This window comes from Centropristis striata, chromosome 8, assembly GCF_030273125.1.
Source record: "Centropristis striata isolate RG_2023a ecotype Rhode Island chromosome 8, C.striata_1.0, whole genome shotgun sequence".
In the NCBI taxonomy this organism is placed as follows: domain Eukaryota; kingdom Metazoa; phylum Chordata; class Actinopteri; order Perciformes; family Serranidae; genus Centropristis; species Centropristis striata.
The window spans coordinates 10,951,124-10,977,461 of record NC_081524.1 but is presented as its reverse complement, the minus strand read 5'-3'; the positions used below and the strand labels follow the sequence as shown (position 1 = coordinate 10,977,461).

The following is a 26,338-nucleotide window of genomic DNA, read 5'->3' as shown; positions in this document are numbered from 1 at the left end:
TGAATAAGGATTGAAGTGACAGTAGAAATATTAATGCACATTAATGCAGCTGAAGGACCTGACAGCATTAAGTTTTACTAGAACTACACCTTATACGATTTCATGTGACAAATGAAAAATAAAAAGATTAATACTCTTAAGCAGTGAGTTGTAAGAGTTTTAAAAGAAATGTTGCTCTCCTGTAGATATGGCCATCAGCTCAGATTTTCTTTTCTGGGAAGAAATGGGCTTCCATTTATACAGACTACAATTGTTTTTAGAAAAATGTCTTAAAACATTTTATTTACTCTTCTTATGCTAGCAATAGGACTAGATTTATGTGTGGATGTACAGCTATAGACAGGCTAACAAGCCTATTTGTAAGTAAACACAACACAGCTAAAGATTTACCAGCCAGCAGCAGCTCTGTTGCTCCTGCCATCTATTCTCTACTAAAAAAACACTAAATACATTTTTTTGCAAATTCTAGAGGCCTCTAATGTGTTTCTTTAGACATTTAATTAAGACCTTGTGTGACTTCTCTGACAAATTAAATGCCAACGCACAGCCCTCAGGAAACGGACGTTTTTCCACTTGTTCTCAAACAAGACATTAAAAATACTGTATGCTTTCTTTTATTATCTTTCAGTGCTAGGTGGCGCTATTCTTGTGCGGCAAGCATTTCTGCCAGGGGCTGAAAGGAAGGGAGAGGATGATGAAGAGGAAACCTCCAAAAATAAGAAGGGCTCCCGCTGAGCCGACGCAGGCCACCGACCAGGACAGCTCGTGGTGTAAAGGTACGGTGTGGTCACTGGACAGCAAGGCCAGCACGGACTGGTGGAATATCAGCACAGAGAGAAGGACCAGTACACCTGCACACAGAGATAGATAAAATCATAATAAAACAATCATTATATTGCCGTATATCAGTCAGTTTGGGATATTTCCACAGTGAAGTCCCACCTGATAGGATGAAACAGAAGGAGGCTGGTTTAAGAAAGAAGGGCACTCCTTTGCTGAGGGACATGCCGATACAGATGGAGCCCATAACCATCATGGTCAGACTCAAAAGAGCCAAGATGGCTGCTGCGAGATTCAGCTCTGTGAAGGAGACCAGAAAGAAATTTAAAAAAGAATCGGAGTGCAGGAAATAAGTGTCGTTTAAGAGGAAATCTGTAATTTTATGCAGCAAGAAATAAATGGCGTTGTAGTAAAATCAGATTTTATACCACCTCACAAAGATTCTACTGGGATTATAGCTGATTATACTTTATTCAAAAAGTCCAAACGTGGTGAGAATTGTGCCATTTCCCATACTGGCTCTGTTTGAAACAGATTTTATTGGCATTGCAAACGTGAACAGGTGCAACCCAGAAAGCTGATCAACATTTCACAATCACCAGTGCCAGATTTGTTTTTTGACACCCAACCAGACAGATTATTATTTTATTAATTAAAACACAGCAGATACAAGCTCTAGGAATGTGTTTTGTTTTGGGGAGGAAAAAAAGAAAAGGAGCCAAAAAAATTAGGTGAAATAGATAACAATTAAAGCAGCAGACACAAAAAAAAAACCCAGCTACATTTTCTTTTGATTGATTCATGTATTTGTTTTGTCATCCATGGCAGCCATTGGTGCTAATGTGTGCCCATAAGATCATTAAATGAACCTGCAGAGATGTGAGTCAGTCATCACAGTGAACACACATTTAGTCTTTGTTGTTGGGGCCTGGCATCTGGCAACGAGCAGACTGCCAAACAGCAACAACTTTCAAACAAGACTGAAGAATCTAATATCGTGCTGCAAACTTCAGTTCCAACTGATGTCATAACTACAGGTCATATGTCATAGCAAGCTTGCTGCCAGAAAAGAAGAATGTCTTATCAATTTGGTTTGTCAAAACCCTGTATTGTAGGACAAACACTCTGAAGACCTCAACAACCAAATAAAGGACAATATATGGCTTGAGATCACCCAGCAGCTGGATTACAATAAATATGCTAACCTAGCTGACATTAGCTACACAATTAACTACCCAAAAAGATGCTTACACTAGCAACTTAGTAACTTTGGCTAACTCTGTTCTGTGCAAGTGCACATCATATCAGCGCCCCAACTTCTTTGGAATCATAGTTCTATTAAATGCTTGAACTTCCTTTATTGCATCAAACTTTTGACCGAAAGCTGCAAAAAAGTTGGCTTTATGTTCACTGTGATATCAACTCTCTGCACTGAAACCAGTGGCTGTGCGGACAGTAAGGCAAACACATTAATCAGTCTGATAGCTTATGGTTTGCTTTGGAAAATGGGTGGCAGCAGAAGTTAATGGGCTGAAACATGCAAAAACCACCAGCATGGTCGTCTGAGCACCACAGTGAACGTCTTTATTGATAGTAGCTGCAGTGTAACTGTTAGTGTGTATCCGCATGTGTAACACAAATCGCAGAGAGGAAGTTAGATGTCTCACTCTTGTTGGTTGTCTTCTTGAATATGACTGCATTCTCCCCAGAGGTGAAGAATTTGAAGTAGGTGCAGTTGGATTCTGTGGGTAAATAAGACAAAAAATGTACCCATAAAAATAATACAAATAGAGCAGACACACATGCACACACACACATGCACGTGCCCATGCACACACACACACATATACATGCACACACACATGCACACGCACACACACACACACACACACACACACACACACGCACGCACGCGCGCGCACACACACACACACACACATATACATGCACACACACACACACACACTCCTATGGATGGCTGCTGGTCTTCTGTTATGTAGCTCCTATGCATCCATGCACTCTGTCCTTCCAGGCATCATTCCTATTTATATCCAAGTGTCGAGCATTAGCAGGAATACCCAGAGACACACACTGATAAACACACACACACACACACACACACACACACACACACTGCCCACTGCACATATGGTGCCGCCAGAGAGGGTGAGAGACAGCAGCAAAACACTGAGGGTGGATGGCAGAGGGGAGAAAGAGAGGTAGACAGGGAGAAGGGGCAGATGGAGGATAGAAATGGAGAGGCGTGGCTGCAGAAGAAGAAAAAGAAGAAGTGAGGGGGAAAGGGATGCAGGAAATATGGATAGAGGCTGAGAGGATGAGGGAAAAGGAGGAGTGAGTTGGGGGCAGATGGAAGGGGTGGTGAGTGAAGGGGAAGAGAGAGGGGAGCCACAGATGGAGAAGGAGGTGAGGGAAGCAGGAGATGTCAAGAGGGGGAGGAAACACAGAGGGGCTGGTTAATACTGCATTAGACATACACTCTCCCTCAGTCCCTGTCTGTCCCTCTTCCTCGTTCCCCCTCTCTATATTTAGACAAAAACTGTGAAGTAGTCAGATTCCACTTGGCTTCACAAACGCATAGTGATGACTTTCACCAACTGAATATTATGTGGTCCAAGATGACCACACACACACACACACACACACACACACACACACACACACACTCACACGCTCTCGCACGTTTCTTTCACACATAAATATGTTTGTGCCTGAGCTGATTTGCAAACATTTTTACTGAAACAGACACAGCATTTATCAGCTTACTGATTTTTTTAACACATTATGCTATCACAGTCAACTGGTTTTGCTCTCGCTATCCCTGCTGAGGCTATAATTATTGAGCTGTCATGTTCCTCTCCAGCAGGCTGCAAAGATGGATAGCTGGTCTCGAGATGACAGGCACGGCATCAGCGGGGCCGCACTTTGCTCGGGACGGCAGCCAAAGGCATGTAAACAGCGATGTGAAACAGAGAAGCAGAGATGGCAAAAACAGTTGTTTTCCTCCAAACATGACAAGCCCACGGCCATCTGCGACAGGCGGCGTGGGCCAACACTGTTAGGACGTGTGAGAAAGATTGTCAGAAGCATACTGGCTGTTCTCACACACCAACAGACCATCTCAGAGGAACAGATATACGGGATCTCTGAGTAAGAGGCAGCCAGAGATGCAAGACATTTTGGCAGGTCTGACGAATTCATCTTTGATGACTGAATAGATTCAAGGCGATGCATGTGAATAGTATTCATGCAACAAGTCCTCATAAACCATAAGACCATACACTAACCGGCCACTCCATTAGCTAGCATCATGTGCTTAATAAAGTGGTGGTGTGGTCTTCTACTATCCATCTGCTGCATGGTTGGACATGCTGTGCGTAGAGATGGTCTTCTGCATATCTGGTTGTAACGAGTGGTTATTTGAGTTACTGTTGCCGTTCTATCAGCTTGAACCAGTCTGACCTTTCTCCTCTGACCTCTGGCATCAACAAGAGAACTGCCACTCACCAGATGTTTTCCCTCTTTTGGACCATTCTCTGTAAACCCTAGAGATGGTTGTTAGATCGGCTGTCTGTGAAATACTCAGACCAACAACCATGCCACGTTCAAAGTCACTTAAATCACCTTTCTTCCTCATTCTGATGCTCACTTTGAACTTCAGCAGCTCGTCTTCACCATGTCTGCATAACTAAATGAGTTGCTGCCTTGTGATTGTTTGATTGGATATTTGCATTAACGAGCAATAGCACAGGTTTACCTAATAAAGTGGCCAGTGAGTGCATATGTCACTTGTAAATAATACCAAATAATATAACCCATCCTCCTATCTAAGCATAACCTCAACGTCAGGTAATTACATAGGTGACATAAAACATGACATAGAACATAGCAATGCACATAAATGTACCTAAAATAACAACGTTGACATTTGTTTTCCCTGGGAACATGAACACCAATATGCAAAATGAAGGTCCTGTGTTTGTTTGTTCCATAGACTGTATAGAAAGATCGACAGCCTGACAGCTCCCCATAAGTGAAGCCAAAACTTTTCGATCGCCCCCTGGTGGCTGGTCGCAATATAGGTGGAAAACACAACACCTGACACATTAGTGGATGGGACATGAGCCAAACTAAGAAGATTGTTTCAAAATATGGCTTCTCTCATTTGAGGTGGTTCTTATCAGGCTGTTGTATGTTCAAGTGTTCATTATCTGTTCATTTTGGTTTAAATGACATTGTTGTTATTTGATGCCATAAAGCTGGAATGTAATATCATCATTGACAGCTGGGCTTGACTTGTTGTTGATTGAGCAGGTGTCAGGGCAGGACATTGATATTGCAGCTCCAAACCCCATTTGGCTCCAAATGACGTCACCAGTGAAAGATGACAGCTCGTGTATTCAGGATTGCATTCTCCATTTTTATAGTTCATGGTTTAAAACCATCCACTCTCCTTCCCGTCCCCCATAACCACACTTGGTTATTTATACTCTGTATCCTCACTTCCACCTTGGCTTCCATCTTAATTACTAAACACACTACTGAATGTTAATTTGGATTGAAATAAGCTGCTGTACAAATGACATATGGGGTCATTTTTGGGGGGGAGGACAGTCTTGGTTTATGCAAATATATACGTGATCTGTGTGCACCTCTGCTGGATGAGAAGAGTTTTTGTTTTTCTTAAGCGCTCTGCTGTGTCTCAGCCGATTCCCTGAGATCGGCAGTGATTCCAAGAGCAGCCCCTTGCCTATCTCCACCTCACTTCTCCCGATACCTGCCTCTCTCCGTCTCCAGGCTCGCTTTTTAGACAGAAGTAGGTCAATGTGGAGATAATCTACGCACCCTGGAGAACCTAACCATGGTCAAGTTGAATAAAGTGCTTTCTGAAAGGAGCTGTCACAACTCTAAACATGGATGGTCGCCAACTCAATAAACCCGTGGCCTGCCCCTCATCACCTGTCTGTACTATGTACAACAGGAGATGATAAGGTGTCCAGTCAAGGGAAAAATTTAAAATCGATGCTTCATTACACTGGCAATGTCGTGAATCACAAAGATTATGCTGTATGATGCTACACGTGCCTGCATGCTGCTTGGTGTTGATACAATAGCATATGAATTGTAAACAGCTTTACTGTGGTCTTGCTCATGCTCTGCTTCCGAGCATCGTATTTCTTTAATGATTCAATTTGCACATTATCTGTAGGATGACCTAGATACATATGTATGCAGGCAGCTTCACATACTATCATCTCTCTATCTCTTTGCAAGGTTACAGTGGATAGACATATATGTTCAGGTAGAAATTACATTAAACGTTTATCAGAAATCTTAAATATGCTGCTGGGAAATCTGGAGATTCTTAGTGGGATTAACCTTTTTTCAGTAAATGAAGTGTTTGCATTGCTGTCCTCAGTCCCTTATGGGCTCAGATAAAAGACCTACAGATGTAAGCATATTCCCAGAGGGCATGCATCATATTAGTTATGCCTGCTCCCTCTGTTTTCACATCAGTGGTGATGACAAAGAAAAATTGTGACGTTTAAGTGCACATGTTTTTTTCCTCAATGATGCCAATAACATGCCACCTCTCAGAAAAATCCTTTGACCCTTTTATATTAATTCACTTTCATACTGAGGCGCATGCTGTAACGTGGAGGCAGCCTCAAGGTTGACTTGCATGGCTGGACAATTCAGTTTGCAGAGAAGCAGACATGAGCAGACAGTCAGAGAAACAAAATAGACGCATGCCCTCCAGAAAGCTCACCTGCTCACCTCCTAGACAGCACAGACAGACAGACACATGAACACAGACACACTCCAGCCAGAGGTCTCACCTCCAGGTAGTTCAGCGGGGCCACAGCTCGTCCTCTCTGGGTCTATGTCAGCCACCCATAGGGTGCGAATGCAGCCCTTCCACAAGCCATAATGGGCCATCTGGCAGGTTTGGTTGCCGCTGAAATTCTTTGGTTGGGCCAGCTCCACCCAAAACTCTGTCCCCATGCCCAACACCGTTAGGGTCACACCAATGATAGCCACAAAGAATGCCAGCTTGATCTTTCCCTCCTGGCTGTCACTCATCTTGTGCGTCCTCCTCTGTCCCCTTCCACCTTTCATTCCACCCAAACCCCCACCTTGTCCGGCCCCTGCCACCCCGATGCGACCATCGTCATCCTGCTGTACGAAGAAGTTGGACCACATACTGATCTCAGCTGGCCAGACCCGAGGTAGACCAGGGGAAATAACAGGAAACTTGGGCTAAATATTAGAGGAGCAAATAATAGATGGAAGGATGGTTTAGTAGGAAGAAAATGGACAGAGGTTAAATGTGAAAAAGGTGCAGGTTTGGCAGTTTTAAAAACAGTATATTATAAAAGACAGGGTGTCCTGTTAAGGAACAAAGATCAAGTGGAAATAAGTGGGCGGAACAATGAAATTAGACAGAAAAAGATATGAATAAAGCTACAATTAAGCAGGGGGGAGGGGGGGGGAGTGAAGTAAGGAAATGATAATATGGGAGGAGACGGAGGCAAGGACCAGGAGAGCCAGTGTCTGTTTTCTGTCCAGTCCCCTGAAATAGAGAGATGAAACAGAAAGATGAAAGAGCAGCCAGCATATGCTTCACACGAGCAAAATCCTTTCATCACCAGCATAATATTTAATTTCCAAGAGCTTTATCAGCATCTACAGTATTCCCTCCCTAAAAGCCATATGACATGCTCTCAGCCAACAATAGATAAGCCATATGGCGTTTCCCTGAAAGGCAGATTTTGCTTCAGATGAAGAAACAATTGGGCTGGATGAGCCGATGAAGTCGGACAGTGAGGGTTCAAGGTGAGAGATAACACCACAGCGCCAGACTGGACCTCCCATTTTCTATTTTCCCAGAGGAGTTGACAACAGAGCTCTTTCCCGAGCAGGTACACTATCTGAGGCTCAGACATAGATCCCCTTTGATCCGAGGGGATAATGGGTTGCTACAAATACCTCCCATCCTGCATTACGTGTACCAGCAAACACTCCAAATCTGCAGCCATGACTGTCTTTTTGAGTGTGCATGAGATTGAGTGTGTGTTTGTGTGTCTTAGTGTGTGGCATATGCACTGTAAGTGCGCTCAGGCTTATGGAGTTGTTTCTGTTATGCGAGCGAGGGGCCTTTGGAGCAGTTTAAACAACGTGAGTGACGGGGCACAACGGTGTCGCCGCTCTGCGTAGGGTGCATGAGAGGTGATAATTCATGCCTGAACCCTCTGACAGAGAGGGGGCCGCAGTAATTAACTCTGCTCTGCAGACCAACAGGTCACAAAGTGGAGGCAAGAGGGCTGGCCAGTTAGGAGGGCAGCACCAGCAGGCCACACACAGTTGGTGGATCACTTAATTCAGAGTTTTGCGCTGACATCGTCAGAGGTTTTATATAGGCAACGCACAACATGAAACCGGTTAGTGCAAGCCCTTTGTGTACAATGTGTTGCAGTGTATATTCTAAATTTAAATTAAGAGTGTATACATTGTGAGAATATTATAAGAAACCCAATTGTAACTTTATGTATTAGCAACCAGAAAATATTGTCCGTGGAGAGATATGGTTGAAATGATCATTTTGAGCTATAACAACTATTTAGTTAATTGGACAGAAAATCAATCAGCAAAACTGTTTGATATCTAATTATTAATTATGGAATTTATCAATCAAAAACTCCAAACATCCTCTTGTTCCAGCTTCTCCAAATTGAGGAGTTTCTTTTCTGTTTTATATTGTAAAGTAAAAATCATTAAATGTGGCACATTTGAAGATTTTTCACATATTATAGAATAGAGATTAGCAATTATAGCAATTGATGTAATTGACAATATTATGTGCATATTTATCAATATTGGGGAGAAAAAAGTGTTAGTTGCAGCCTTGAAGACTTTATCACAATATCTGTAGGAATAATTGCTGGTAAAGATTGTACATTAAGATGGACCAATGTGTATAAAATCACGTATAAAATGATGAAACTAGTATTCAAAGCAATAAACTTTGTTTTACTATTGTATACATTTCATGTCACCAAACCTTCATATTTTTTAAAACAAAAACTTAAAGGGAGAGTTCAAGTTTTTTGAAGTGGAGTTGTATGAGGTACTTATCGATAGTCAGTAAATTACCTACAAAAGATGGCAGTCAGCACATCCTCAGATTGGAGTCCTGACACAGAAGCTAAGAACTATGCTGCTGTGGACGGGGGCAGCAATTAAGGTAAAACAGCTTATTTTTGTATTTTTTGGAGTCATGGTGGCTTTGATGAGAACATAGATAACAGCTTCAGTTCCCCATAGAAAAGACATGTATGATGCTATGTATGAAGCAGTGAAAATATTATAAAATAGGCATACATTTAAACTAATATTATTTTTTTTTAGGTAGGTCATTGCTTAGCTTCCTGTCTGCTTCTCCAAAACACACTGACTATGGATAAGAACCTCATACAACCCCACTTCATATAGAACTGTCTCTTTAAAAAAACTGATAGCATCAGCTGACTCTATCTAAAAGAGTAAACTTTGTGGTACAATTGAAAGCTCGAGAACAGCGACAAAATTAATCAGTAGTGAGATTGTTTTGATGACTAAACCAGATTTTAATCACAGCTTGAGACATTCATGTGGACAACATAAATCTGTAAAACAATAACATAATAAGATGATATCATTATGATATTATTCTGGCAAAAGTCAATAAAGGATAGCATCAATTTGTCACCCGTTTCTAACTTACACAAAGCGCTGCAACAGGATATGATCTTCTAATATTAAGAGCTAATCTTAAATCAGCAAATGTCTCTAATGATCCAAAGGTTTGGAATAGCAGCCACGCATTTGAATACTCCTCCAGCATTAACTGTAATAAAGAATATCAAGACTGCAGCTGCTGACAGCCAAGTTAGTAGTCATTGAGTTTCAAACCTTGATCACATTACATCCATATTAACCACAGGATGATCGGAGGGGTCAGAGCATGCCAGGCCACTCTACTGGAGGGATAACACAGACAAATGCTCACTTTGTACTAAAACGTTATCCTAAGCAGTATATACATGCATGTTTTTGAGGCTGATGATGCAACAAAATCTACAGTGCGCTGACTTAAGTTCTGTAGCAGCTGAGCAGATGATAACCTTACACATGGGTGCATTTTACATGAGGAAAATGAAGATGTTTTTCACCAGAGACAGCCACAGCCACCTGTGTGACGTGTGGGCACAATAAAGCAACAACTAAATAATGCACTTGAGTGAAAAGAGGAATAAGTCTGACCTGTTTGGTGTGTGTTGTTCAGTTCAGGAGTAAGAGACGCATGAAACTTAATAGAGGGGGAGAGTGGGAGAGTTAGTGAGAGAGGGAGAGGGAGGTACATAAGGGCTATGGAAAGTGAGTGTAACAGGGGAGGGGGCTGTGGCCTGGTTGGTTAACACTGCTGATGATTAAACGTGTGTATTTGCACGGCTGTTTGCCCCTCACACTGCACCTGCAATCTAAACAGTATCCTGTACACTCCAGACATGTTTGAATGTTAAATCAGTCAGCAGAGGTGCTGCAGGGTGGTCCGGCCCCATGACGACAGCCATGCCAGCATGATTAAAAACATGTCTGTATCTGTGTCAGCCTGGCTGTTTGTGTGAGTGTCTATTTTAGACAGCCACCTGTTAATGACATTAAGTAAGGGCGAAGGAGGAGCTTGTGTTTATATGAGAGGGGCCAGGATAGCGTTTTACAGCAACACAATACACTGTGACGTAAGTGCAAATCTGACACAGAGACAGAGAGTGAAAGTGAAACGGAAAGAGTGGCAAAGAGGGACACATATGGAGAAGGAAAAAATAAGTGCCAGAAAGGACAGAGAGATGGGAAAAGAAGGATATAAAGGTAAAGAAACACTAATGTCTGAGGCAGATGCAGATATGGACTACACTGGCTGGAAATGAAATGGTTTAGAGAAGAAAATGAGAGTGTGTGGCCCCATTTCATTCCTCACTGAACATGGTCCAGAGAGATTTCAGATACTCAGCCTGGTCTTGTGGAAAGCTTTACTCGTGGCCCAGCCCTGCTTGGCTCCTGCACAGTTTAGGTTACATACGTGGCACAGCGAGAGAGAGGCCAACCCCAGCGGCCAGCCACGCTCAGGGAGGGCAGGAAGAGGGGGGAAGGGGAGGGAGAGGAGGGGCAGAGGGGGTGATGCAAACTGAGAGTGAGTAGGGGACAGAGAGACAGAACAGGAGAGAGTCGGAGAAAAGGGACGAAACAGGCTGTAGGCTGTGACAGGAAAATAAACACCTACAATGTCCAAAACAGTCAAGTTCCTGTGTCCTTTTTAGGAGAAGCGGGGCTACATGCAGCAACATTCTCTTAAATGTCAATTTTTTTTCTTAATTTTGTTTAAAAAAAACAACTAATGAGTCAACACCAGATGCATCAAACCTTCTTTCAATATGCAAAGTCTTTCTTACCCAGGTGTGATGAAAAATGAATCCAACTTGATTACTGTTTAGGCCCACCTCATGCATTGTTTTATTTTACTCAAATTCAAATTATGTGTCCTTTTGTTGGACAAACATGTGACTGTGAAAAGAAGATGTTTTTTCTTATCTTGTTAAAAGTATTCTCTACTACTTGTGGAATTTTCTCTTACCTCAAAGGAGAGCAAAAGGAATCACATAAATCAATGGGTACTAACAAAATAAGAACAATTTGTGTGGAATTTGTTTGTATAACTCTTCCTGCATGAGGCCCATTGCTGTTGAAGCCACAGTCCAGCTTTCAAAAGAGTTTCTCAGAGAGAAAGAAAAATGTCGGGCACATGACAGCCATGATAAATTGATTAATCTGGAGTACAGCTATCTGTTTTAACGCACATATGTGTGTCTATTCTTTAAAATTACTTTGCTTCTAATTATGCAGCCTATCTCCACTCCTCCATCAGATGAGATTAATGCAAAGTGTCCACGGGCAGTCTGAGGCCATCAATAATCTACACTATGCTGATGTGAACAATCTTGTCTCCACATCACTCAAGTAGCGCTGTCAGCAGTGCTGATTTACTGTATGCTTGAATACACTGAAGTGCACACATGTGTGCTCATGTATGCAGCCATGCGCACACTGACCACACGTGCACATTACAGCTGCAACCATTTCTTACTCTGAAGTTACAAAGAACTGTTGACTGAGAATATTTGCCAAATTAAAGCATTTATATATATTTTATGGCATAATTAAAGTTCAAGAATTTCACTACATGCACTTGTATAACCACTATATGAGCCATGACCCATGAACTTTGATAAATAGTAATATATGAAACTTTGGTTAGCTTCATGTTGGAGTTGCCTCTTAACAAATACCAACAAGTGAAATGATAAGGTGAACATGACCTTGTAGTAAAACCAATTTCAGTGATCAGTTATTTTTGCAGTCTACAAAGCCTTTTGTAGAATTTTAATCAAAGGCACAGGTATGAACTTAATTTTAAATAACTCAAGAGCAATTCATTTTGTCTTTCACTGCAGTGATTGTTTACATAGTTTGTCAAAGTGTGACCTGGGTCCAATTTTGGCCCAAAGACACATTTTGTGCAGTCCCTGAACATGACAAAAAAAACATAAAATGTTTTAATCGTTCATTAAAAATTGTATTGCAATAACAAGATTAAAAATGTATGATTTCTCCTAAAAAAGCATTTATAAAAATGTCCAGGTATATGACAAAAGAGTGTGAGAGAGAAAAAATGTCATAGTATAGTATACTAGGATTTTTGTGTCAAAGCATAGTATGTTATAATGAATGCATCCTTGTATAGTATGACATGAAAATGTTTGAAAAAAATGTCATAGTATGCCAAAAAAAATGTCAATAAAATCTTGTATAGTATGTATGCAAAAAGTAAGTATGTCATAAATATTTTACAAAAAATACTGTGGTATATTATGTCATAAAAATGTTTTTAAAATGTCATTGCATAGTATGGCATAAACATTTTGTAAAAATGTTATAGTTTGTCATTAAATAATGCTCTAAAAATGTAATCATACAGTATGCCATAAAAATGTGATCATAATGTCATAGTATAGTATGTCACAAAAATATTATAAAAATGTCATAGTACAGTATATTAAAAAAGTGAATTTAACTCTGAAAGCAACAGCAGCGTCATATAAAGCAAGTTGCTGCTAAGGAACAAGGAGTTAGGTTGGGAAAGTTGCCCAGCCTTTTCCTGGTTTTCTCCACCGAAGGATTCAAATCCTCCCACTTGGTGATAATGTAACAGGGCACAGCATAAACATAGTAATAGTCGTAAGTACGAGGTTAAGAATGAGATTATTTGACTTTAATAGGTCTACACAATTGATTTGGTGTACTGTGTTTTATTGAGTATTATTGTTGTGATCTGTATAGGTTATTAGTAGAACGGCTCAACACACCACAAAGTTGAAATCTAGTTATGCTTTACAAAGACACCGGGTCTCACATGCCAACTAACCATTCTCTTTCTAACTTGCCACCAACAAATCACATACAAAATACTTTGAACTATTTTTTTACATAGACTTTCACATTTGGGGGGTATGTAAATATCCCACTCCACATGGCTCTTTGTTCTGGAAAAACAAAGACCTATTTTCCTTCTTGCCGCTGAATTTTTAATTCAGTCATTTTGGGTTTGTCAGCCATGCTTTTCGAACTCAGACAGCCATCTTTTCTTTGTTCACAATCTCTCTCTCTCTCTTACACACACACGCTCTGTCTCTCACACATGCACACACATTCACATCTGTATATTGCTTTGATGAGATATTATGTGTTTTGTATGTTTTTGCCTACTATTTGAATAAATGCATTTTGGAATTATAAATTGCCTTTTTGTGGATTATGCCAACCTTTTCTATGCAAGAACTCCAGAATTAGGCATTTTGAAATTTGACAATTTTTGACAAAAATTGACATGCTATATATATGATGTTGTTCTGAGGGGGTCATTTTGGACATCCTAAAATATAATGTTTTCCTTGCTATTTTTGGACAACTATACTAACACATGTATCAACAGTGTATAATAGACCGATTTCTAGCATTTTTAGCCATTTTAAAATTTGAACATTTTTGATAAAAATCGACATACTATACTATGACTTTTTTTTGAGGGGGGCATTTTTAGACATCCCATAATATGATGTTTTACTGACATTTCTGGCAATATAATGCTCTAATATGTATCAACAGACTACAATTGACCCATTTTAACCAGTTTTAGGCATTTTAAAATTTTGACCTTTTTTTTTTGACAAAAATCGTCATGCTATAGTATGACTTTTCTTTTGAGGGTGTCATTTTTGGACATCCCATAATATGATGTTTTTCCTGATATTTCTGGTCATAATATGCTCTAATGTGTATCAACAGACTATAATTGACCCATTTGAAGTTCTTAGGCATTTTAAAATTTCACCATTTTTGACAAAAACTGACATGGCTATAAGGGGTGATATTTGGACATCCCATAATATGGTGTTTTACTGACATTTCTGGTCAAATTATGCTCTAATATGTATCAACAGACAATAAATGACACATTTGAGGCATTTTTAGCATTTTAAAATTTGACCATTTTTGACAAAAATCGACATGCTGTAATATGACTCTTTTGAGGGGATCATTTGGGCCAGGGTATGTCATAGTGTATCGGTCATAGTGTAGTTTGTCCTAAAATTCTTTAAAACGCTTTAGATCATGGTAATAACACAGTATGGCATCATAATTTCATTTAAAAAACTCGTCATAGTCTAGTATGATCAAAAGTTGTGAAAACGTCAAACATCAAACAATGTTGAAAAAAATTAAAATATAAAAAAAATTGCATGGCATACAAAAACAATCATCATGGTTTTGTATGTCATAAAAATATATAAAATGTCAAAGCATAATATGTTATACATTGACAATACTACATTATAAAGTTGTCATATAATATATCATAATCTTATTTAGATAAAAAAACAGCTACTCCTGAGGCAGGTAAAACTTACTGAGCAGCAGTCGGTCAGTGGGCAGCTCCAAAATAAAATATCTCTGAAAATTACATATTTTTAATGCATTTTAAGGGACTTAATTGATGCTAAATTGAATCATTCACTTTATAATAATACTTTGAAGACACAGTGCTCTCTGTGCCAATGTTTATGAAGTTATTTATGTGTCAGTCCTTTTCTATGGGAGGCTCAAATGATTTTACTCCCAGACGCTGGATACAAGCTGCCATATGTACATGGTGTACTGCATCCATCCTGCTCCAGAGTTAGACTCTCCCACTGCTGCAGTGTTCTATCTTTCTGAATGAGGATCAATGGGGAGGCACTGCCCAGAATGACAATGACCATCACAAGAGTTTTATAATCACCACTAGAGGGAGATAATGTATTTGCAAACCTCACTGCAGCATCGGGCCTGGGGAGGGCTGCTAATAACATTTAATAGGTCTTGTGTTCTGCAGCCTGAATGTCCTGATCTTTCAGAGAGGACAGGGTCAGTTTTACATGTTTCCTCTAGTGGATGTGGCTTTAGCAGTCCAGCAGAGCTGCTGTTTTATCTGCGCCCTCTGGGAGTGTTGCATCAGTGGCCCTGCTGCTGGGTTTTTGTGCAGTGGGGTGCAGCGATGCAGATGGAGATGGGCAGTATAGAGCTGACACAGGGCATTATTTCATGTCAGAGATTTGTTGCTCTCTTGTTGCTGTTTTACAGTCACAGTCCCAGGTGGACATAGCTTATGGGATTTATTGCTGCTGACCAAGACTGTGTGCACTCATGTGGAGTGACATAAATATAAAGGAATAAAGGAAAAGACCGGATAAAAACAACTTCACTTGATTTCTGGGTGGATATTGAGACAGCAAGCAGCTCCAACCCAAGGAAGACAAAGATACTGTTCATAAGTGATTCATAATAATAGAAATCTGCAGGGTAAACAATTCCCTTTAGTTAAAATAGAACAAAAGACAATGGATTAGCTAAACCATTAACACAGATTAAATTTATATATTTATACATATATATATATATATATATATATGCAGATTGGCTTGATTTCTATTTTATTTTAAGGAAGATACAGCTTTGACCAAATTTTTATAATTAAGGCCCCCTATATCCGATTACACATTGACCTTCTGAGAAGTTTAAATAGCTGATTAAAAGGTCTGCCTAGTTGAAAATTAATCTGTGAATTATTTTTGAATAAACTTTGAGAAGAATATTTTTATGAAACTGTGTAAAATCCACTCTTCTATTATGTTGCAGTGTAAGAAGTAATATGTGGATGACATATTACGTAAAAAAAAATCTAATGTAGTAGTTTTTGTGACTGTGAAATAGCTCCACCGTTCGGATATTATCATTATCTACAGGGCCTGATAAATTATGCCATCCACTGACTGAAACTGCCCGGACATGGCTGCAGTCTGCTCCATCTCCATAATTATCTGTGAATGTCATGAGACGCTGGCTGAATAAAAGTGTGCTGGGCGTGTGGATGTAAGAAAGAAGGCATACAGAAAAAATGACCTCATGTAAATTCAGTTTTTAATCAACATTTCAAAACAAATTGGACAAATGAAAGACTGTTTTTGCTTTTTATAAACTAGATGTGGTTTTTAAATCATTTAAGAAATCACATTTTTTTCCAGAGAGAGAGAAAAAAAAAGAAATTTAATGACACAGTGACACTGAGAAAGAGTTCAGAAAGTAAGGAGTAACATCTCATAAGTGTTATCACTGACACAATCTCTCTTTAGCACTGTCTTAAGCAACCCAAATGAAAGCCGTCTCAAGCCCGTACGGTGTGAACATGTGGTCCTCAGAGAGTTAAGGGCAGAAGATGAGGGAGATGAGAGAAAAGCAGACTTTGTCTAAGTACATACAGACCGTTTATACATCCAAACTACCTCTTTAATTTAGTGAAAATCCCCAAACAATAACACAAGAAAATCATGACAGCTAAACATTAAAATGCGAAATGATTTTGCTTAAATTTAGTTAGGTGTACAATCGCAACTAGTCTTTGTCTGCAGGCTTTAATTTGATATATAATCCTGAATATCTAAACAAGCCATTGCAGCAGTATTAAAGTCTTTAGCCTGGTTAAGCCATCACCTATCAATTTATCTAGTTTATTTTTTTTAACAAATCAGGTTGGAAGTAACAGTAAAGTTGTGTGGTTTTGGTTTCACTCGCAGTACAACATGAGTCGTGGATATTAGTTACGTGTTTATTTGGTCTTGTCAAAGAGGTGAGACGTTACACAAAACAACAACCGGGTCCAACACATCTTACTACACCCCACATCTGCTGGAAAACAAGGAAAAATGAAAACTAGTGATGCAAGACTGATGGACAAGATAGTGACATCTATTAACATACAGACATCAGTGATAGAGGGGCAAGCCGAATTTATATCCTTAGCGAATTGACATGTGATAACATTAAGGCCATTTTGGTAAGGAAGAGATAAGTCCCCTGTTAAACACCAAGCTGTTCGCCTCTCCCCATCTTCCTTTATTTCCTCAATTAATCAGGACTGAACTGCTGAGACAAAACAACCTCACCTGTTAAAAGCTGTGCACAAAAGATGGACGTGAAAAAAAGTTACAGAAAATAGAAAAAGAAAACTCAAACTGGCATAATTGAAAACGTTCTTTTCTGCAGCTCATGTTATTCTGCGGCCTGAATACAAGGTGATATTACAGCTCAAATCAGTGAAGCTACACACAGTATTGAAACAATTACAGTTGACATTCAGATAGAGTCCAATTAGACAACATATTCTGCAACAATCGTCCTGAGGGGGGCAGTAGTGATGAAAATGAAGGATCATGAAGAAATGATTGAGTCCAAACAGAAAATCAAGTCTCCTCTCGACTTTCTAATGATGGTGGAAAAACGTAAGTGGATGTTACAGCTACTGTATATCTAGATTAGATGGTCAAAAAATGCCCTCATCTTCCCTTCCATCCCCCCCCCCACATCTCTCTCACAAATAAACACTCCTGTTTTCTCCATCCTTCTTTTCCATCAGAATAGTCCAGTTAGTTCCCAACTGCAACTCCTTCCTAATGTACTTAAAACAGGCTACCTCCACTTAAATACAAACCTTAAAGTGTGGTACCCCCCTCCCACCCAAAATGACATCCCTGTCTCACAAAGTATAAAAATTGTTGACCCCACCCCGGACCTGTTATTACACAAATTTCTCAAAAATCTTTAACTCCCCCACCCACCCAACTACACCCTCACCACCCAAACCAAGCCCCCTCTGTAATTGACTGTTTATAAACACTCACAATTCTTCTCCTTTACCAATTCCTAATATGTTTTAACTGCTGGACATTTCATGTAGAGCTCAAATGATAAATGGGCATTATCAAAGCCATTTGTCAAATGATTAATACTCTCTGATCTACCTGAAATGTTGCTCTGCCAAATTAATCAGGGGGCTGATTTGGAAATGGGCAATACATGTTCGTTCCATCCCTCCCTCCCTCCCTCCCCCCTACCCCCGCTCTTCTGTTCATGCCTCCTCTACCAGAAGTCTCGGCGGTGATAAGCATCTGGATCGCAGTATTTGGTCACCACCACCCTGTTGGCAAACTTCCTTCCTGTCAGCCCCTGCATGGCCTTCTGGGAGTCAAAAACGGACATGAACTCCACGAAGATCTGCAAAGAGAGATGAAAAATAGCCATTATAATGATGTCTGAGGGTGTGTCATACTGGGTTCATACAGCTTAGAACAAAAAAAAAAAAAGAAAAATGAAATAGACTCTTAAAGCCTCATTTTCTGATGCCACAAATTACCAGTAGATGAAACACCAGATTATGTTAAAAAAAAAAAAAAAAAAAAGCTTTTTTTCCCAAGGAGTATATTTAAATTGAACTCTGAACTCTCATTTTTCATGTCCTCTAACTGAAGATAAATGAGTTCCTACCTTGCCGGTGCCAGGCACCTCCAGGCCGTCCACGGGTCGAGGGATCTCAATGCTCTTCACTTGGCCGTACTTGCTGCACTCGTCCCTGACGTCCTCCACGATCTCCTCATACTCTTCATCATCCAGCAGCTCCTCTGGGGCCACCATGTTCATCAGACACAGCACCTCGGTGGGCAGGCCACCCATTTGAGTCACCGAGCTGTTCAGACCCGGCACCTGCAGCGTCACTGGGGTCTGATTTATACTTGTCTGCAAGGACAGACAGAAACATTAGAACGGGGTCAATGGCGTATTTTACATAACAACGTGCTCGGAGTATTATGATTAGCTGAAAGACATCTACATTGGAATTCAGTGTAGCCAAAACAGAGGTGAAAAAGAACATTCTTCATAGTTGTCATTTTCTTTTATGTAATGGAGACTGTTGCTCAAAACTAACAAGCATTTATACAAGCTCTGTAGGTCAGACTAACATTAATCCTTAAAAGGCACAATGAGTAGGATTTGCACGTTACAGTTAATAAACACGACATTCAAAGTTGGCTCCTTCTCTCCCCAGCTCAACTTCTCTACACACTTCTAGTGGGCCCTTTTTTTTTTTAAAGCAGCTTTAAACAGCATTTCAGACTCTAGACATTTTTGCCAAGATTAATTTTTAAGGACACAAAAGTAACAATTGCATTTTAATTATATTTTTGGACCCCAAGTATTAAATATTAGATATATTATTGTGGGTGCACTTGTTTCCATACTGTTTTAAAGAAGATATCTGTCTCTTTAGGTTGGGTTGTATGGGTCATGTTCCAACACATTCTCTCATAAAGAGAGAAGGGAAAAATTAAATTGAAAGGAGTGAGGTCAGAAAGGGATTCATTTCTGACAGTGTGCCCGAGTGTGGCAGAAACACTTGTACAGCAGATTTCATCAGCATTGTTTTTATCCATTTTAGCAACTCTAAAAGAGCATCCAGCCTCCCACCACCCTGCTGTCTTCTGTCCAGCCTTTGGACACTTACCAGAGTGGCGTTCTTGGATCCCACACTGGCTCTCTGCACCAGGAGCTTCTTGTCTCCCAGCTGCATGCCGTTCAGCCCAGCAATAGCCTGTAATGACAAAAAGATTTTAAACTATACTTTCAAAAAACCCATACAACTGTGGAAGATTGAAATAACAATGTAGTGTGAAGACAGTGTTCTTTTATTTTACTGTCTGACTATCAGGGGGAAATAATAGATAATCACATATGTCCTCATTTAGACAGCTTTGTTTCTGTAGTATTGGTTACCTGGTCATTAAGGTTGACATCAACATATTCACAAAAGGCATATCCTTTGGATAAGCCTGTAGCACTGTCCTTCACCAGGTTGAAAGCCTTCAGGGGGCCAAATGACGTCAACAGCTCCTTCACCTGAGAGACAAGACAAACGAGAAGAGTTCAAAAATGTCCACAGACTCCAAACGTGTCCATTATCTGAACAAAACAGCTCAAAGTATAGTATCGTTAGTAATGGGCGGGATGTTAATCACAAGCATGATTTAAATGAATTTTAAATAATTTAAAACATTGTTTAAGTTTAGGGTCTGCTCCGTGACGCAAAGAGACAAACAAATATGACTGTGGCAATTATTCATTTCAAATATTGAAAGATTTTTGGTTCCCATGAGGGATTAGGTTTGTTCCTTTTTTTTTTTTTTTAAATCCATTACCATTAACCACTTATCCGCAATCGGGTCGCGGGGGGCTGGAGCCTATCCCAGCTGTCATTGGGAGGAAGCCGGAGAACCCGGTGAGAACCAACGCTGACACGGGGAGAACATGCTGGGTTGTAGCCCAGTTTGGAGCCATTTCATGCAGAAATACTGACCTGGTCATCGTTCAGGTAGTTTGGCAAGCCGCCAATGAAGAGCTTGTGAGCAGAGTCGGGCACCACTGTGGACACCACACCTGTAGGAAACACCAAGGCGACAGTAAGAAAGATAAAACAGAGTTTCACAGAGAGCGAGTCTCTGTGAAATGTATGAATTACTGATGACTCATGAATTATGCCACAAGTACTTAGGGTTAAAAACCATTAATTGGCTGTGTACCAGGCACATAGACACTGGGGTTCTCGCTCATGCCAGGCAAGGGCTGGTAATCGTGGGGACGACGAATCTTCAGACTCTGGCCTTGAAAGATGATACCATCAAAGGCCATTGCCTGTGTTGTTTCGTCCACTGAACGAAACTACACAGAAACAAAAGTAGGTCATTAAATTTAAAATTGCTAGATACACACAAGAAGAACACTTGGCATGTTATGGGGATGTTATTGCACCTCAAGGAAGGCAAAATTCTTATCCTGGTTGATCTGTACTGCAAGGACAGGGTTTCCAGGGGCCTGAGTAAGACCACCCAAACGCATCTGGGCATTGAAGAAGTCCATCATGGACTCCTATACAAGAGAGAGGGAGGCAATTAAGGGAGAAAGTTGTTTCTGTAATCTAACAGGCTTATGATCTTTGAAACAAAAGACAAATGTGCTCCTGTTCCTCACCTCTGTGATACCAAAGGGGATGTTGCCCACGTAGAGCCGGCGGGCCTGCCGGGTCATCTGGCTGCCCACTACAGGTACAGGGGTTGGAGTAACAGCCAGGCCATCTGGTGTCATGGTCGGCAGGAGGGCTGTGGCTGGGATCTGGCCTGCAGCTAAAGAACAAAGCCAGGAAACGTTCAACAATCTTAATTATATTTTCTTAATTTTAAAACAGTAGCTTGAAATACATAAGATTAAGATTTCCTTTATAAGTCCCACAGTGGGGAAATTTCATAATAGTTAATAGTATCTATAAGATAAATATTAGTGGCGTGCTGCAGTAAGGTAACTAGTGTAGTACCACATTGTGAGAAAACATAATTTTTTAACTCTGAAACTTGGGGGCCTATTAAAAATGCATCAAATATGGAGAGAAAGTTACCTTGCATGGCTTTGTACTGCATGGGAGTGATGTGTTCAAAACCAGGTGGAGGAACATCCCAGTACTTCTTCACCTTGTTCTTCTTCTTCTCACGGTGTGGAGAGCGGCTGTTGGAGGGATAGAAGGTGAATACAAGTAGAACAATCAACATGTAACTCATGTCTCTCATTAGCTCAGTTTTAAACTACTAGATGAGATGAGGGGACGTGTCTTCAAAAAAAAACATTCATCGTCTAGGGACTTTTGGAGGGATTGGAGCCATCAAAACTTTGTACACATGTTGGTAAAGGGAAAGGGAAATAGAAGAGACAGAAAAACCCATCCAGGCAGATATTTACACAATGAGTCAATACTACAAAGAATCGGAGGCTGCCCATTAAATTGCAGTTGTTGCAATAATGCACAAACCGGCTTTGTGTTAGTTTGCTGTATTACCTTCCAGCATTGTCCTGGGGGTAGCTGGATGGTGAGCTGAAATGACATTGGAAGGGTTTCACATTTCGCTGAAATCAATCATGACATTCACCAACATTTCCACTTCATAAAACTAGAACCTGCATTTCTATGACCCTGACCAAATACTAAAAGCTATCACGAGCCTTTGGCAATCTGTGTATTTTTAAAAGAACAAAATCCTTTGAAGTTCAGATGTCAAACCGGTGCGTTCAGCGAGCCTCTCACAGCTGACATACAATACCATTTGTGAACAACTAATGATGCAATGAAAGCAGAATTTATATCCTCAAAAAGACACAGCAGCTGCAAAGAGGGGAAGGGGGTCAAATTTTACATCTGCTCACACTGAGTGACCAACAGTTACTTGTTTTAAATTAGCACTTAGAGACCAGGAGCAACAGTCAGGCCAGAGGTCAGATTCACGGCCAAAAAGCAGATCGTTGACAGGCTTTTTTAAAACTCTGCGTTAGAGGGGTGCATTCATGCCGGCACTAAGGAGATGTATGGCTTCTAAATGTTTTAAAATCAGACTTATAAAAACTGATTCATCAATTTGACACCAGATTAACTGAAGAGCATATTTTTCAAAAGATCCCTCAACACTTCTAATCATCTCGAAAAACACATACAGGTGTTATGTGTCCAAGAGCGAGAATGTCTCCCTGACAACAGACAGGACTGTGACATTGGTAGGTGGTTACCACTGATTTTGGCAGTGTTATGGAAGAACATGCAACCAAATTAAAATGTTCCCACAGCGACAGGCCTAAACAGATTCTATCACACAATGCAGCTTAGATTTATCATGAGACAATCACACACATACTGCATGTGTAAAGGGCATCAGATGTAATGTGACACCATAGAGAATATGCAAATAACCAAAAATTACAAAGCAAACCTTTCCCTGTGAGATCTATTAATACCAGTGTGTGATTTATGATTCTAGGATGTCAATACTTTATAAAACCATTTAGAACTTGATATTCTTTGTTAAGTAATTGTCAATATATAAGGCTGCAGCAGCTGCTGCTTTGTGTATACAAGAGTTTGTCCCGTAAGCTTAGAGGCAAAATTACTACAATGTCATTAGCACCTGTGACAACAGGCTTAGGGACAGAGAACATAAAAATAACATCATCCAAAATAGACTGCATGAAAGTCAATCTGCTAGAGAAATAATAATATTTCATAAGCTAAAGTGCAGTCAATTTTCAGTGGAGACTGAGTAAGTCAATCTAAATAAGCTACACTTTACAGTCATAAATTGCTGCAGACACCTGTCAAGCTTTTTGAATTTTCACTGTTGCCCAGAATTGTGTCTGCCTGTGTTACTGAGACAAGATCAAGCCTTAAAATTTAGAATGGGTGAGTCCTGAAGGACGAGACTTAAGTTTGTTTGCATTTGCAACCCCCTACAATACAGCAGGCGACTGGTCAGATGCCAAGACCAATTCAAGGGTGAAAAGAAGACATGCTGTTGTGGCAAAAATGCATGTAGGAGTGCACACAGTGTGATGCCGAAGTCCAACAAGTGCAAATTCCCAATAATTGCGTCCACAAATGCACATGCATTAAGGCATTTACACACACACAAACAACCCCACAAACACTTAAGTTCGGTGCCAAATTTCAGCCTCTTGTGGCGAAAACTGTGGCTGCCAAAGGGTAGGGAAATTATTGTGGGCCATCACCTGACCAAGCAACTGACCAGCCAACAGAGCGAGTTATAGAGCTGCTGGTCTCTGCAAATAAAAGTGTGTGCATGCTTATATGTATAAGACAACAACAGGGAAATTAACCCCTGCATTTAACACATTCTTTTTACATACCATTTTTCAACTAGATCTGGAATTAAAACATAGGTTCTTTAAAAGAGTATGGTGAAAACCTGTTCCTAGTGGTGGCATATGCTTGACTAAAAGATCTTATTTGTACTCAGTGGGAATTACATTAACTGCAAGACCAGTAGGCGGAATACAGGATGAGGTGATATTAGTTTTCACAGCCTTCTTGGTCCAATGTAGTGTGTAAAAGGTACTCACCTGCGTCTGTGTCTGCGCTCCTTACTGTCTCCACGGCGGTCCCTGCTTCGTCTATCCCTGTCTCTGCTCCTCCTTTTCCTCTCTCTGCTACGGCTGCGGGAGGAGGACCGGCGGTGGTGGCGGTTCTCTTTATCCCTTTCAGCTGAAGGAATAAAGTGCTTATTAACTCACAGAACAATATATAAAAGCCAGTTGCAATAGAAAAAAAAACAACTAACAGATATGCGTAATTATAGCATAAATGTCCAACACTGGTAATACCAGACCTTAGAGGGAAATTAGGCATTGAGCAACACCATTGAGTATTCTGTTCAGCATAACCTTTTATATGGTCATACCAATATTGATTTTTGGTAGCAATTTTAAAAAACACAGCTTTCGTGGTAGTGGTATGCTGAATAGTAACCAATTGCTACAGTGTATCCGTTCTGTTTAAAATGGAAACTTCTGAAAAATATATGTAGTTTAAACGTCTGGTTCAAATGTCACAACGTGCAATTTTGGCCAGTTCATAAACTAGCGTTACACAGAAGCGTTGTATTGCGTGTTAATGTACCTCTGGGTTTAAGAGCTTAATATGGGATAAGGGTGGTAGCTATTGTTGATGGTAAATGGCTCGCCGTGAGAAACTGAAGGCGATAAAAGGTAAATAGCACAGCAATTGTTCAGTGGACTTAACTGCTGCAAGGAGTGAATGCTAGCAGCCATTCAGTCAGCTGGTACAGGCAGCAGGACCACCACGACATAGACTGGGCCTGCCTTCCACAAACAATGCAAGTTACCTTTACGTAACTAAGCCAGCTACCGATATGTGGATTATACAAAAGCCTAACATTATTTGACATCAGACATAAATCTGTCCGACAAAATTATCTGACGACCAACATTAGTATTAAATCACATCTTAAATGATACAAGTGTGTGGGCTAATAATTTAGCATACAATGTTCCAGTACATAGACATATCCAAGGTTCACTAAAATGATGGCGGCAGCTACAATCAAACGTGCCACTGCCGTTTCCAATTTCATATGTGCAACTGGTTAATTTACCTTGTTTGTTTTCAGAGAGCTGTCTTTCAAATTCGTCGAAGTCCGACATCTCTGTGTGTTGAGGGGCTGCTACGCTTTCAGCGACTGCGTTGTTCAGTTGGCGGTAGCTAGCTTAAGCTAGCAACAAAGTGAACAACACTTTTAAAAGCGAGTGAGTGCCTCGTTGATGTAGCTCAAATAAATTCGCTTCAACTAGTAGCCTATTTATAAACAGAACTAGCAATAGTCGCTAACCAGCACACACATAAGCGGTGTGGTATTTATTTACAGCGTACCACACGGAATCATTGAGAAAGAAAACGTGTTCGCATGGGTTAGCCTGCTAATGTTAGCTAACTAGCTTGTAGCAAAGTCCAGAAGAAAAGGCCTGCTGCTCGTTAGCCAGCTAGCTAGTGCCAAAGACGAATGAATGAGACTCTTTTCGAAGCCAAACGCAAATCCCAGGAGGCCACTGGTCCACAAGGCGCGGTTGTTTGACCATATAAGTCAAATATGTACGCTTTTAATTGTTTTAAGGTGAGCGAAAACAATTAAGATTTCGCTATGCCCGCTTTTTTGCTCCGTCTCCCAGGTACCCCGTGACACCGGAAGTTGATGAATGACAGGTTTCCGGTGAGTGAAAAAGACGCTCTGAGCATCCTTCAGGGTCACACAGAAGATCCACTTCACCTCCTTTATTATCACTCTTTTCTCACGAATAAAGTCAGAATCTGCTCATCGTCATCCTGTTAAAAATAATCGACTGACTCATTTTTTCAAGTTTTGCAGGAAACACAAAAAAATTCACCAAAAGTGTAACATATGACATGTATTGATCATTTCACTCAAAAAGGATGTAACAAAGGATGGCTATTAGCATAGTGTTACCAATATTAGTGTTAACAATAAAACACTGATAAACTAAACTGATAACTAAACAATCTCCCACTAGCTCTTCTTTGCTGGGTTCTTATCTGATGCCTATGAATGTGGCAAATTATCAAAGAAGTGATGATCTTAAAGGGGTAAAATCACAT

The 26,338-nt window shown here is 40.3% G+C and overlaps 2 protein-coding genes across 5 annotated transcripts; both read right to left on the bottom strand.

The window, feature by feature from the left end:
- Positions 1–235: 235 nt before the first annotated feature.
- Positions 236–7,002, bottom strand: cacng6b (calcium channel, voltage-dependent, gamma subunit 6b). Its single transcript, XM_059339855.1, has 4 exons — positions 6,639–7,002; positions 2,448–2,522; positions 943–1,080; positions 236–851 (listed from the first exon to the last, which is right to left on the bottom strand). Exons 1-4 carry the CDS (start codon positions 7,000–7,002, stop codon positions 631–633), a joined length of 798 nt encoding a protein of 265 aa, XP_059195838.1. The 3' UTR covers positions 236–630.
- A 9,392-nt stretch (positions 7,003–16,394) lies between these two features.
- u2af2a (U2 small nuclear RNA auxiliary factor 2a) lies at positions 16,395–25,916 on the bottom strand. 4 transcript variants are annotated; one of them, XM_059338793.1, is made up of 12 exons: positions 25,323–25,916; positions 24,271–24,412; positions 22,205–22,240; positions 21,770–21,876; positions 21,349–21,500; positions 21,130–21,246; positions 20,883–21,039; positions 20,678–20,757; positions 20,098–20,220; positions 19,829–19,915; positions 18,814–19,062; positions 16,395–18,543 (listed from the first exon to the last, which is right to left on the bottom strand). In XM_059338793.1, exons 1-12 carry the CDS (start codon positions 25,369–25,371, stop codon positions 18,409–18,411), a joined length of 1,434 nt encoding a protein of 477 aa, XP_059194776.1. In that variant the 5' UTR covers positions 25,372–25,916; the 3' UTR covers positions 16,395–18,408. The 4 variants fall into 4 exon arrangements, with proteins under 4 accessions (XP_059194776.1, XP_059194777.1, XP_059194778.1 ...); XM_059338794.1 differs by having other exon boundaries at positions 20,901–21,039; XM_059338795.1 differs by lacking the exon at positions 22,205–22,240.
- Positions 25,917–26,338: the final 422 nt, after the last annotated feature.

Coding starts and splice junctions, on each gene's coding strand:
- cacng6b (XM_059339855.1), bottom strand. CDS start 7,002: ATGTGGTCCAACTTCTTCGTACAGCAGGATGACGATGGTCGCATCGGG. Junction 1,081..2,447: donor CAAGAAGACAACCAACAAGA/GTGAGACATCTA, acceptor TCTCCTTCACAG/AGCTGAATCTCGCAGCAGCC. Junction 852..942: donor CTTCTGTTTCATCCTATCAG/GTGGGACTTCAC, acceptor CTCTGTGTGCAG/GTGTACTGGTCCTTCTCTCT.
- u2af2a (XM_059338793.1), bottom strand. CDS start 25,371: ATGTCGGACTTCGACGAATTTGAAAGACAGCTCTCTGAAAACAAACAA. Junction 19,916..20,097: donor ATGTCAACCTTAATGACCAG/GTAACCAATACT, acceptor TTGTCATTACAG/GCTATTGCTGGGCTGAACGG. Junction 19,063..19,828: donor GATCCAAGAACGCCACTCTG/GTAAGTGTCCAA, acceptor CTGTCCTTGCAG/ACAAGTATAAATCAGACCCC.